The sequence below is a fragment of the Lynx rufus genome, unplaced genomic scaffold (assembly GCF_022079265.1).
Source record: "Lynx rufus isolate CCGP_SWC_20201006 ecotype Redwood Valley unplaced genomic scaffold, mLynRuf1.p SCAF_9, whole genome shotgun sequence".
In the NCBI taxonomy this organism is placed as follows: Eukaryota; Metazoa; Chordata; class Mammalia; order Carnivora; family Felidae; genus Lynx; species Lynx rufus.
In genome coordinates, this window is record NW_025814897.1 from 46,881,377 (window position 1) to 46,894,708 (window position 13,332).

The 13,332-nt window shown below is 33.4% G+C and overlaps 1 protein-coding gene across 10 annotated transcripts in view; it reads left to right on the forward strand.

Annotated features, from left to right (window-relative positions):
- Window positions 1–13,332, forward strand: part of PICALM (phosphatidylinositol binding clathrin assembly protein) — a 100,618-nt gene that overhangs the window by 38,355 nt on the left and 48,931 nt on the right. For all 10 annotated transcript variants that reach the window (XM_047070155.1, XM_047070156.1, XM_047070147.1 and 7 more), the window contains exons 4-7: window positions 1,860–1,962; window positions 8,528–8,621; window positions 11,769–11,880; window positions 13,142–13,248. In XM_047070155.1, coding sequence (XP_046926111.1) covers window positions 1,860–1,962; window positions 8,528–8,621; window positions 11,769–11,880; window positions 13,142–13,248 — 416 coding nt within the window. The remainder of the gene's footprint in view (window positions 1–1,859; window positions 1,963–8,527; window positions 8,622–11,768; window positions 11,881–13,141; window positions 13,249–13,332) is intronic.

Here is a 13,332-nt window from a genome sequence, read left to right on the forward strand (position 1 = left end):
CAGTGGAATTTAGTTGCTAACATTGTTTGGGTTGGGAGCTGTCCGGTTCAATACTTCTTCACTTTTGGAAGATGAAAGTATTAATTAGAATGAATCAAATACCCTATCTTCCAGAGATTTGGGAAGGCCAGTAATCTGTATATAGAACTGTTATAAGATTGATTTTATTTTGACAAAGATGTAGTGCTCCAAGTAGTTAAAAAAAAAAAATTAATTAAGCAGTGGAATCACTTTTTCAAATAAAACCTTAAATAGCAACCAGAAATATATAACATAAAACTGGAGCTGATCTGTTTTCCGGGATGTGGAAGAAACGCTACTTGCTTATCTTTTTATTTCTGTTTATTTCAACTTTAAGAGTCTGTGGAAAATAATTTGCAAACCACTACTCTGAAACAGAGTATATGCATATATGCAAATAGAGTTTTTGTTGTCTTATTAGCTACTGATTTTCCACTTAACATGGAAATTAAGCATTTCTGGTAATATTTTAGGATTTTTATTCCTTTTATGTAGAGAACATTTTTTAGGCCTTTTGCTTGAAGCTCATTCTGAAGAGATTATAAAGATAAAACTGAAACAGTAATTAAAAGTATGTAATTCAGTGGTTTTGACAGTTTTGGTTCCTCATATAATTTGCTGGGTGGAGTCTGGTATATTTCATTATATTTTATAATATATATACTGGGTATATATATAAATACAAATAAGCTTCTAGTCTAGTGCATTAGACATTATGTACATCAAATAGCTAGGAACTGTACATGAAGTAAGAATAATGTGGAAACACAGAGTTCAGGGAAAGTGTCAGAGACTGAAGGATGGTAGGTATTTCTCCCAGCAGGAGGATGGAATAAAGTTGATGAGAGGGAACAATATAAACTAAACAGCTGAGGAATGTGAGTATGTAACACCTTATAAAATACAGTAGTACTTATGAGCATACATGAGGGTGATAATGTGTTTTTCTATTTTGTTCATTTTTCTCCAGTGGCACTTAGTAGGGCTCAAGAAATATGTGCTGAATAAATGAATTGGTAATGATGTTAAATTCAGTTATTTGACATTTTTGTTGTTATTGTTTTGGTATTGTCTTTTTAAAGTAGTAGAGATCATCAAATAAAGTGAAATTTGTTGGTGAAGATGAGCTAAAATAAGATGGACCTGGTTCGTAATTAGCAAAAATTTGTAGACTTACCTAAGCCAGGCAGTAACTAAAATAAAAGTTGTTATTTTAATAGCATTGATTAGGTTTTATGTTGCTGAAGTTTTCAAATCTCATGATTATGATGAAAGAAAATCTTCAAGTTTTACTGAAAACATATAGTTCTTTCTTATTATGCCTTAAACTTAGGTATTGCCATTTCTCTCGTCATACTATATAGTAATTTTTGTACTTTTTATAAGGTTGGCACACATAAGTTTGGGTTTTCCAAATAATATATAACTAAAGATTTCTTAAGTATGAAAATTATAAAATTGCTTACTGATTTGAAGAGAGGGGCTTGTGGTTCCATAGGATGTTCAGTTTGAGTTATGAAGTTATCAAGAAGTATTTAAGAGAACATGGTTTTCCAATTCCTATAGGAATGTTGATCAGAAGTATAATAAAAATATTATTTTAGTGAAATTTTAAAGGGGAAGGTTTTTCAAAGCCACGTATGACATACCTGACTTAAAACATGTGAAGTGTTAAGAGTTTTTAATGTGATGCTATTCATTATTAGTCACTTAATTTACATCACTAGATTGGGTTGGGATAGCAAGATATTATGGCCTTTGGATAAAATGAGTTGGTTTTCTAAGCAAAGTGGGATTTTAATAATTTGTGAAAATATTTTCTATTTTTTTTCTTACAGGATATGACATGTCTACATTTATTAGGCGGTATAGTAGATATCTTAATGAAAAAGCAGTTTCATACAGACAAGTTGCATTTGATTTCACAAAAGTGAAAAGAGGGTGAGTTAAGCTTTCCCTTTTTTTGATATCTAATGGATTCAAATATTTTAAAATGTGAACCATAGAAATTAATAGATTATGAACTATGGTTTCAGGCCAGTTTAAAATAAGAATTTTATTTTTTATTTGAAGTATATTATATGCTTTGTGCTAGGATTTTTAAAAGCTCTTTCAAATTTTGTAATAGCTTTATTGAGATACAATTCACAAAACATAAAATTCACCCTTTTAAAGTGTGTAATTAAGTGGGTTTTCATATATTTACAAAGTTGTGTGCTGCATAAGTATCCCAGAATATTTTATCATTCCTATGAGAAACCTCATACCCATTAGCAATCACTTCCCATTTCCCCCTTTCTCCAGACCCTGACGACTACAAATCTACTTTCTGATTCTATGGATTTGCTTATTCTGGATATTTTAGATAAATGAAATCATATGTTATATGGCCTTTTGAGTTTGGCTTTTCTCACCTAGCAAAATATATTCAAGTTGTACCATCCTTGTTCTAATGTGGATCACTACCTGATATAGCCTGGTATACAGATTTTTCTTAGGATATATGAGAAGACTTTGGATAAAGCCACTAAAGACATTCTTAAGGGGCACTGGTAACCCTTGTAGGTCTGAAAGACTGCCCTAAGGGGAATCTGGCTTCTGCAGAAATATTTTTGTGAATGCCTTTCTGAATTTCCCTGCTTCCATCTAAACAATTAATGTTTTCTTTAAATTGTTCTTTTAAGGGGCCACCTGGGTGGCTCATTTGGTTGAGTATGCAACTCCTGATTTCACTGGAGGTCATGATCCCGGGGGGGGGGGGGGGTCATTGGATTGAGCCCCATATCAGGCTCCATGCCAAGCACCTGTCCCCCACTTGCACATGCTCTCTCTCTAAAAGAATGAATGAATGAATGAATGAATGAATGAATAGGTCTCTTGAAATGTTAAATTACTAGACTGCAATGGAAAATTTAATACAAAAATAGAAGTAACCCCTTAGTTAATTTAAGCATTTTAAAAATTGAACCTAAATGTTCTGTGTCACTATTACAAATTAATCAGGAGGTGATTAGTTTGGAACTTACCAAAACTAAATTCCACAGATTTTGTTTCATATATTTAAATACTCTGTCATTTGTGAGATGATAATAGAGGAGTTCATCTTAGAAGTCTGGTTCTTAATTCCAGTATTCTGTCCAGTGAACCATTTTCCAGTTGGGCTTATATTAACACTTCAGTGTAAAGTGTGTTCAGTAAAGCTAATCTTTGAAGGACTAGTTTTGTGATTGAGGGGAGTTGTTGCATTTCCTTCTTTCTTTTTTTTTTTTTAAGTTTGTTTTGAAAGAGCAGGGGAGGAGCAGAGAGAGAGGGAGAGAGAAAATCCCAAGCAGGCTCTGTGCTGTCAGCATGGAGCCCAGCATGGGGCTTGAACCCTTGAACTTTGAGATCACAACCTGAGCCAAATCAAGAGTGGGACACTTAGCCAACTGAGCCACTAAGTATTTCTGTATTTAACAGAGCTGAGAACACCCCTTGATAATGCACAATATATTTAATATTGACTTAGAGGAAATTACTCTTAGAGGATAGGGAAAGTGAATCAAGGAGCCATAACTGAGTGAACCAAGAAGCACAAAATTGATATACATACACAGATACGTGTACGTGCGTGTGTGTGTGTGTGTGTGTGTGTGTGTGTGTGTGTATACACACATATATATCATTGTATTAAAGAAAAAATATAGGACATAGGATGTAAGTTGAGAATGTGGCAGCACTTAAAATTTATTATATCATGGCTAGAACCTCAGTGAACCGTTTCAGTTTTGGAGAGGAGTTTTGTAGTAAATAGTAAAGTTGTATTTATTAGGGTAATAATTTTTTATGTTTACAAAACTAATACACTTTAAAAACTGAGGCAGCATAGCAACCTGTGTTGTAACTTGTAGGAAATTTGTAAGAAATGTTAACATTTTAGTATATGTAACCTGCTTTCTGTGTGTAAATAGAAATAAATATATGTAGGAAGACCCATAGAAAATCACACGACAATTGAATTACATTATTTGAAGACTGCTTTCCTTCTCTCTTGTGTATTTTAGGTATTTTCAGTCTGTACTCAGATCTCATTCTTTTGGATGGCTATGGGATTCTCTTCTAGATGTATGTTTGATTTACTCTCAGTTTTTATCTTATAAAAGCAGTACATCTTTCTGACCATCCTTTTATATATTTGTATATACATATTTTTAATTTATTTTGAGAGAAAGAATGCATGCATATGGTGGAGAGGCAGAGAGAGTGTGGGAGAGAGAGAATCCCAAGCAGGCTTCACACTGTCAGCATGGACCCCAGTGCGGGGCTTAAATGCACGAACTTTGAGATCATGACCTGAGCCAAAATCAAGAGTTGGATGCTGAACTGACTGAGCCACCTAGGCTCCCCAGAGGAAACCTTATTTCTGCTGTTAGATTTTACATAGCACTGTCACTTCCACAAGGTCAACATAGCATTACTCACATTTGTATCTTCAGGACTTTGCACAGTCTAAACTACTATATTAGGTGATTAACAGTTTTTGAAAAAAGAACTAATTCAGTTTGTAAATAGTTTATTAAATGGCTTTATGAAAAATGAATCCAATAAGTTGCCTATGGATTTATCTTTCCAGTTGATTGTTAAACATCAGTCCCTATATTTTCTTTTTGTTTAACATTCCATTTTTTCATAGTATTAAGTTGAATTATCTTGAAATCTAAATTGGTTTGGTTCAAAGTATCAAGATATTGTTATGTAACAAGCAAAACATGGAATAATCCAGTTATTTTCTGTAAATAAGGACATGGATAGTCAGCCTTTAATCTGTTGCTTTTATATTTGAGAAGCAAGTGTCTGAATTGAATTAAAATGTATTTAAGAAGTCATAAAACTCGTGTTCTTCATGGAATATGAATTGTCATGTATTTGGTGCAAATCATGTTGAAGCATTTGGGTTTGTGAATTGAGTTTTGAAGTCTGATAAAAGTATTTGGTAACTGTTAAGATTTATCTTAATTGAGAAATTTGAAGTTCTTTGGAAAGAAATGTTGTGGAGGCTAGTGACAGAGGGGAATCAAAATTGTCCCCATGGCTTCTGGTGTAAGTCACTGGGGAGATGGGCACCTTTCACTGGGAAGATTTTGGATTGGGGTAGGGTTGGGCATAATGGCAAAAAATTAAAGATTTAGTTTTGGAAATACCAGTTTTGTCATGCCTGTGATTTATACAAGGTGAGGTATCAAGTAGACAATTGGACATACTAACTTGGAACTTAAAAGTTTTGGTTTAGGAGTATAAGTACATTATTGGCATCTTGGTGGTTTCTGTCTTGAAAATAACAGATCACCTTGGGGGTAAGTACAGAATGAGAAGAGAGAGCCCAGGAACACTTGAGATATACAGTATTTATTTTAGAGGATGAACAGAGGATGAGGAGCCAAGAAAAGAAACTGAAAAAGTGATAGTGAAGAAAATACTGTGAGAAGTCTAGTCAGATAAGGTTAGACAAGTACCCATTGGAGAAGCAACATAGAATTTCTACATGACCTAAACTAGAGCTGTTTAACTGGAGTGGTAGGAGAGGGGCTGATATTGAGATGAACTGAATAATGAATGAAAAGTGAGCATGGAACTCTTTTTGAGAAGTGTATTTGACTTTGTGAGATAAACGGTAGGTGAATGGGCATATGGGTTTAGTGGAGTGTGTATGTTTAAAGAATGGTGATAATAGAGACTTTGCCGGCATGTTCATGGGAATGGTCTAGTTTAAAAGAAGAGGTTAATGAGCTGCACTGTCCAATATGGTAGCTATTTGCCAATGTGGCTAGTTAAATTTAAATTGATTAAAGTGAAATAAAATACAAAATTCGTTTCTTCAATTGGATCAGCCATATTTTGGATACTCAATAGCTGCATGTGGTAGTGGCTACTGTATTGAATGGTGCACATATTGAATATTTACACCATTGCAGATAGTTGGACAGTGCTGTGTTAGAGAAAAAGAAGACAACCAAAGGACTGTGACAGAGTGGGATCCAGAGGACCTCTGTGAATGGTATTTATATTTCATAGAAAGAGAGATTTCCTCCATTGAATTGGACCAGACCAGATAGATGTAGTTTTGTTGGCAAGTTGACTAGACAACCTCTTTTTGTCATCTTCTGTTTTTGAATGAAATATTTGGGAGTTATGAGCTGAGAGTTTGTGTGTGGGTGTGGGGAGGCAGGGAAGAAAGGGTGGGAGAATCAGATTTCAGAGTACTTGGAGGAATTTACTGAAGAAGGCTAAAAGGATTGCTGGCAGTGCCGAGTGCCCATTTGAGGTTGATGATAATGAAATTTAGAGTTTTACCAGTTTGCTCTGTTGTGTGGTTTTCTTTACCAGCACTTAGCTGCTTAGCCAGTATTATGAATTTACCAAGTGACTGCAAGGGAAGAAGAGAGGTATAAGAGAGTTGAGTGTATTTGGAAGGTAATTATCACAATAATGATCTGTGGAATTCTAAGCTAGATGAAGGAAGTAAAAATGTGAAGGATAGTGGTAGAAGTTGAAACATTCAAGTTTATGATGAAGTCAAATAGTTTTGCCTTGGTGGTACTTGACCAAGGCAGCTGGGAGGTTATTGTCATAGGATAAGATGTATAAATTTTATCTTTTTTCATATTGGTGGTGGGTTAGGGGTAATGTGGTTTCTGGGGACAGTGAGGTCATGATCTGACCATAGGAATAGGATCTTTAGTCAAGGAACTTTGAGATTAAAATTTTGCATTGGTTTTCCATGTAGATGTTGAAATCAACCAAGAAAAATTCAGCCAGTATTCAGGTCTTCTGTGGTAAAGAGGAAATGACCAGCAGGTCAAAAATAACTTCAGCAAGGAGAGGAGGGAGACTAAAAGGAGACTGATCAAATTAGAGTGAGGTGTATGAGAACGAAAAAATGGTTGTGAAGAGGAAGTGGTGTCCTTATGCCAAACTGCGCTAGCTGGTACCAACCAGTGGAGTATAGTACTTGGAAGGGGAAACAGGCATCCATGGGTTAACACTTCTTATTGGAGAGAATTGTTGGACTAAGGCTGATAATGGTTGCCTACCTAAGGCAGTCCAGTGTTTGTTCTTTAAACGTGATTTTGTCTTGCAAAGCACTCTTGTTGATTTTCATAGCTTAATTGTTTTTCTGGTATCTGGGGTTATGATTGAAGGGGGGTAGTGGCTCAGAGTAGAGTGGCTATTTATAAGTAAGTAGGTCATTTGTAAATTAGGGAAAGCCTACACACTTTTAAGAAGTGATGGTTACTCTCACAAAGGGTTATTAACAGCACTCTTTTAGAGTCTGTTACATCTGGATTTACATAATGACCCTGCCACCCAGTAGTTCTCTGACTTTAGACAGTCATATAATCTCACTGATCATAGAACTTGATCATCTACAAAATGGGAGAAGTCTATCTATATGATTTTTGTAAGGATTTGAAAAACATACATCAAGCCCTTAGTATGGAGCCTGATGGTCACTGTGTACTTTAGCCCCAGGTACCTCTTATCTAGTGTTTTTGGTACCACTGTTGTAAAATTCTTTATATTGGTACTGTTAATATTTCTTGTACCTATTTTTAGAAATACCTAAAGCAAAATTTATTATTTTTTAAATTTTAAAAAATGTTTTATTTTATATTTGAGAGAGAGAGAGAGAGAGAGAGAGAGAGAGAGAGAAAGAGAGTGGGCAGGGGAGGGGCAGAAAGAGAGGGAGACACAGAATCTGAAGCAGGTTCCATGCTCTGAGCTGTTAGCACAGAGCCGGAGACAGGGGCTAGAACCCACGAGCCGTGAGATCATGACCTGAGTCGAAGTCAGGTGATCAACCAACCGACTGAGCTACACAGGCGCCCCAAAGCAATAATATTTAAAGAAATCTATATTGGGACTTTTAACAGAATACTTTATTAAAAAACATTCCTCTTAAGTATCACATATTTTAATGGCTGGATTAAAAATGATTTGGTAAAATTGGACTTTATTTTGTAATAAAACAATTTTAGTTATAATATTCTGACTTACAAGTCTTGCTGTTTGAGTCATGAATAAAATACCTTAAATAAAGCAGTGCTTACCAAGACTTGAGTTTAGTTGCTGGCTCATCATGTCCTGTTTAGTGATTTGAGGCAAATGATTTCTTTTTTTCAAATTAAAAAAATTGTAGAACTGCCCTTTACATATGAGTAGTGTGAGGATCAGATGGTTTCCTCATGTGAAAAATACGCAATAAACCTGACTCTAATGTATGCTTTTATGTCTCATATTTTTACACCTTTTTTATTTTTTTTTTTAAGCTCCTCGATGTTGGACATAACAGTGTTTCCTGTTTTTGTTTTTCCTGTATGTCTTTTGCTGGAGGTTTCAGGTTCAATAATGACTTAAAAACATGTGATGTTTCATAGCAACTTGTTCTTTCTTTAAATAGGGAACCAGATGAGAGCTTAAAATATAGATTTAATAACAAATTCAGTTTGTTCTTTTTTTTCTAAAATAGGGCTGATGGTGTGATGAGAACAATGAACACAGAAAAACTGCTTAAAACTGTACCAATTATTCAAAATCAGATGGATGCCCTTCTTGATTTTAATGTAAGTTGAATACACAAATGATTTTATAAAAATTTAAGATTTAAAAATATGTATTATTAGAATTGGTCAGAGTGTTTATTCTCAAGTTTCCATCGACTCTAGTTTTTTCATACTAATATCCTGTTTGGCTAAGGATTTTCTATAAATGTGGTCCCAAATCAGATTACTTGGTATTTATATGATTTTTAAAGATTTACTCTAATTTCTTTGGTAGTGTTTCTCTAGCTCTAGAATTATAGGGTATACCAAGCTAAAGAAAGTGAGGGAGAGATGAAGCGATTGATCTGAAAATGTATTTTGATAAAGGTTTTTAGATTTTAAAAATGTGTAAAGATTTTCTTTATGAATAAATCACTTAATATTTCACTTTTGTCTACATCGTAGAACTCAGAGTATGACAGTTAACAAATACAGTGAAGTTCAAATACGCTTACAACAGCTTGTTATATATATAGTTGTTGTCAAAGAGCAATGTGTTCCTTGGAATTTTTGTTTTAATGATCATTTTTTAAACTAGGTTGCCAGCTTTGTCGTTTGTTAATATGTTATTGTTAATATGTTAACATGTAACTTGTTAACATATTATTAATATGTTAAGTGTTAGCATTTTCAAGTTTGTTCTTTTTGGAGGCATCTATCTTTAGATATTTTATTTTAGAGCTTATAAGTGCAAGTTAGTGAATGAAACTGACAATTTCATGATGAAATAGATTTTTTTCTTTTATTTCTGCTTTTGATCGGTAGTCTTTAACTTCCTGAGGGCAGGGACCAGGTCTGCTTTTTCTCTACTGTGTCTCCATTGTCAAGGCATATGTGGCACATAGAGTGTATGTTCAGGAAACATTCAATGAATGAATTCTGTAGATGCTTCCATCTAGGACGGATTGTATCAAACTATGGCCTGCTGCCTGTTTTTGTATGGCTTGTGAGCTAAGAATGATTTTTATATTTTTTTTATGGTCGGAACAATAAAAAAATATTTTTGACAGGTGAAAATTACTTGGAATTTCAATTCAGTTTCTACAATAGTATTGTTAGACTACAGCAGGGCTCACTGGTATTGTCTATGGATGCTTTTTTGATGTAATAACCAGATTTGAGTTGTTGTGATGGAGACTATCAGGCCTGCAGAGTCTAAAGTACTCAGATTCAGGCCCTTTACAAAAAACAGTTGTGGATCCCTAGTGTGGAGGGCGTAGGGGATTAATGTAACTATTATGCTTCATTTTGGTTTTTATTAGAGGATTCAACCATGAAAGTTTTTTCACTTAGTATTTTGTGAATGCTTTATAAAATTATGTGTTTTCATGGTCTGTGTTGTCCTTCACTGTATGTAACAATCTTCCTATTGACAGAGATTTAGAGTTTTTCTGATTTTTTTCAATACAGAAAATGAATGGGAAAAAAACATGAGGGATACACTAAATACTGTGTGTGTTAATGTGTGTATCTACACACTTATAAACCTGATTCCATAAGTTTAATGCCTAGAAAAAGAATTTGGTGGATCAAAGGACAAAAACTTAAAAATTTTTTTTTTATTTTTTAAAATTTACATCCAAATTAGTTAGCAGATAGTGCAACAGTGATTTCAGGAGTAGATTCCTTAATGCCCTTTACCCATTTAGACCATCCCCCCTCCCACAACCCCTTCAGTAACCCTCAGTTTGTTCTCCATATTTATGAGTCTCTTCTGTTTTGTCCCCCTCCCTGTTTTTACATTATTTTTGTTTCCCTTCCCTTATGTTCATCTTTTTTTGTCTTCAAGTCCTCATATGAGTGAAGTCAGATGATTTTTATCTTTCTCTGACTAATTTCACTTAGAATAATACCTTCCAGTTCCATCCAGGTAGTTGCAAATGGCAAGATTTCATTCTTTTTGATTGCCGAGTAATACTCCATTGTATAGATATACCACATCTTCTTTATCCATTCATCCATCGATGGACATTTGGGCTCTTTCCATACTTTGGCTATTGTCGATAGTGCTGCTGTAAACATGGGGGTGCATGTGTCCCTTCGAAACAGCACACCTGTATCCTGTGGATAAATGCCTAGTAGTGCAATTGCTGGGTCATAGGGGAGTTCTACTTTTAGTTTTTTGAGGAACCTCCATACTGTTTTCCAGAGTGGCTGCACCAGCTTGTATTCCCATAAACATTAAAATTTTTAATAAATATTGCTAACTTACATTACAGAAGGCTTAAACCTAGTCACTTGTCAACAGGTACCTCTTTTTCTTCATCCTTGTTGGCATTGAATAATAGCTTGGTTTTGATTATTTTGGTATCTACCAATCTGGTGCTCAAGAAAGGATAGTTTAGTGATTTAATTGATTATTATATTTTAATTTACTTGATAATTGAAGGTCTTCTCACATGTTACTAACTGTATATTGTGAATTGTCTGTCATTTGCTTTATTAGGATTCTCTACAGTGGAAGTCAACCTTGTTAGATATTTTGCATGTATTGACCAATGTGTTGTTTACCATTTAACTTTGTGCTTATGTTTTTCTATACCTAAAAATGAATTTTCATGTAGTAGTTATTTGTGTAATCTAAAAAAGAACTTAAAGTTCATTGGTTTATCTTCTTGATTTCATTTCTTGAGATAAAACTAAAGGTTTTCCTGTATTCTTGATAGATAAATAGGTGCTGGCTTTTTGTTACAGCATATTTAGTAATAATACTATTGATTCTTTATGTGTAAGGTACTGTGCTAAGCTCCTTACGATCAGTGTATCATTTAATTCTCCCAGTTAACCATATGAAATAGAAATACCATAACCATTTTGAAGGTAAGTTTGTTTATAATAGTGGAAAAAGGTATATTTAAAAAAAATACATTTCTTCTACCTAGCTTAGCTTTGTGCCTTGGTGATTGCCTAGGAATTTCGAAAGAGGGGATTTTTTTCTTTATGACTTCTGAATTACATTGAATGTTACAGAATTCTTGTTTGTGGCTTTTACATAAATCTGAGCTCTTAGACACATTTTTGCACTATTTGGATGTAACTCTGAAAGAAATAAATGTATTTTTCTCTAATACACCTAAATATTTGAATTTACTGTATTTTAATTTGAAGGAAGTCACTGTCATTTAAAAGATTAAGATTAGTTCATCTTTTTTTCTAATTTTTCCCTAGGTTAATAGCAATGAACTTACAAATGGGGTAATAAATGCTGCCTTCATGCTCCTGTTCAAAGATGCCATTAGACTGTTTGCAGCATACAATGAAGGAATTATTAACCTGTTGGGTAAATATTGTTGTAGCTTAATACATTTTATTTTTTTTATCTTGTGTCATATGGATAAATATTGTTGTCTGAGTTGTTACTTAGAGCTGCCTAACCACTCCTTGGGCTATTCATTGATTGTAACAATTTATTTGGAGAAAAGATTTTTATTTCTAGTTACGCATGCTAAGAGATTAAATACTTATTTTTACAACTAGAATGTTCAGCTGGATGAACTTGTTTTGTAGATATATCTTTATGTTTTTTTATGTCAGTTTTATTATTTTTAGAGATATAAAGATCCCTTTAAAATTAAGTTAAAGTTATTTTCTCTCCTAGAAGAATCTTACTTCCTCACAATTTACTTCTTCACAATTTTGTAATTATAAAATTGATAGATTTTTTCTAGGCCTAATTTTAAAATTGATAATTATTTTAAATGGATTAAAAATTTATTTTTTAGGATGCCTTTTACTTTTGAGGCATTTTAGGAATGTGTGTATTCCTAGTTATTTAATTTTGCCTAGAAATGATCTTTTTTTCCTGTGGGATTTGGATGGAGTAGATGAGTAACAGTCTGTAAAGAATGCCTAAGTATCGGTCTCATATGTCCAGTGTGTTCACTCCAATGTGCTTGTTTTCCCTCCCCTCCTCACTTAAAAAAATTATTTAAATTTGCTGTTTATAGGCTTATTCACAAACTTATTTAGGGATGCTTTACTCTGTGAAGATAGGGAAATTGGGATTATTTTTTTCACAAAAAAATGGAAGGTTTCTACATAATTTTGGGAGTCAGTCACCCTACAATTACTTATAAATTAAGCTCTTTATTGCTGTTCATATAATAAGTTTAAATAAGCTTTCCAGGTGACATTTGGACATGGTAAAGTTGCCATCTTTATTAATATGTTAATATATTAGTAAGAATATTTGGAAGAAGAATATTTGGAAGTAGTATATGTTAATACATTATTAGTAAGAATATTTGAAAGTAAGAATATTTGGAATGGAAAAAAGTATAATGTGTTAATAAAAACTATAGAAATATTATAGAACAAACTAGTAATATGAGTGAAGTCAAATGATTTTTCTGTTTTTAATATAGCGTCTCTGTATTAACTCAATTTAAATATCTCAGCTAATTTAACACTGACATTTTTCCTGTAGGGTGAGTTTGTTCTCTGAGACACCTATATGATCTCTTTGGAGCTATTACTTGTTTTCACTTTTGAATTTTCTCTTTTGATGTGAATAAAAGTATTTTTACATTTACCTTTGGCAGAAAAATATTTTGATATGAAAAAGAACCAATGCAAAGAAGGTCTGGACATCTATAAGAAGTTCCTGACTAGGATGACAAGAATCTCAGAGTTTCTCAAAGTTGCAGAGGTAAACTGTCCTTAAGTTAACTAGGTCTCTTAACTTGCTTTTTTTGTCTTTAAGTATAGATTTTAGAGAAATAAGTCATTATCC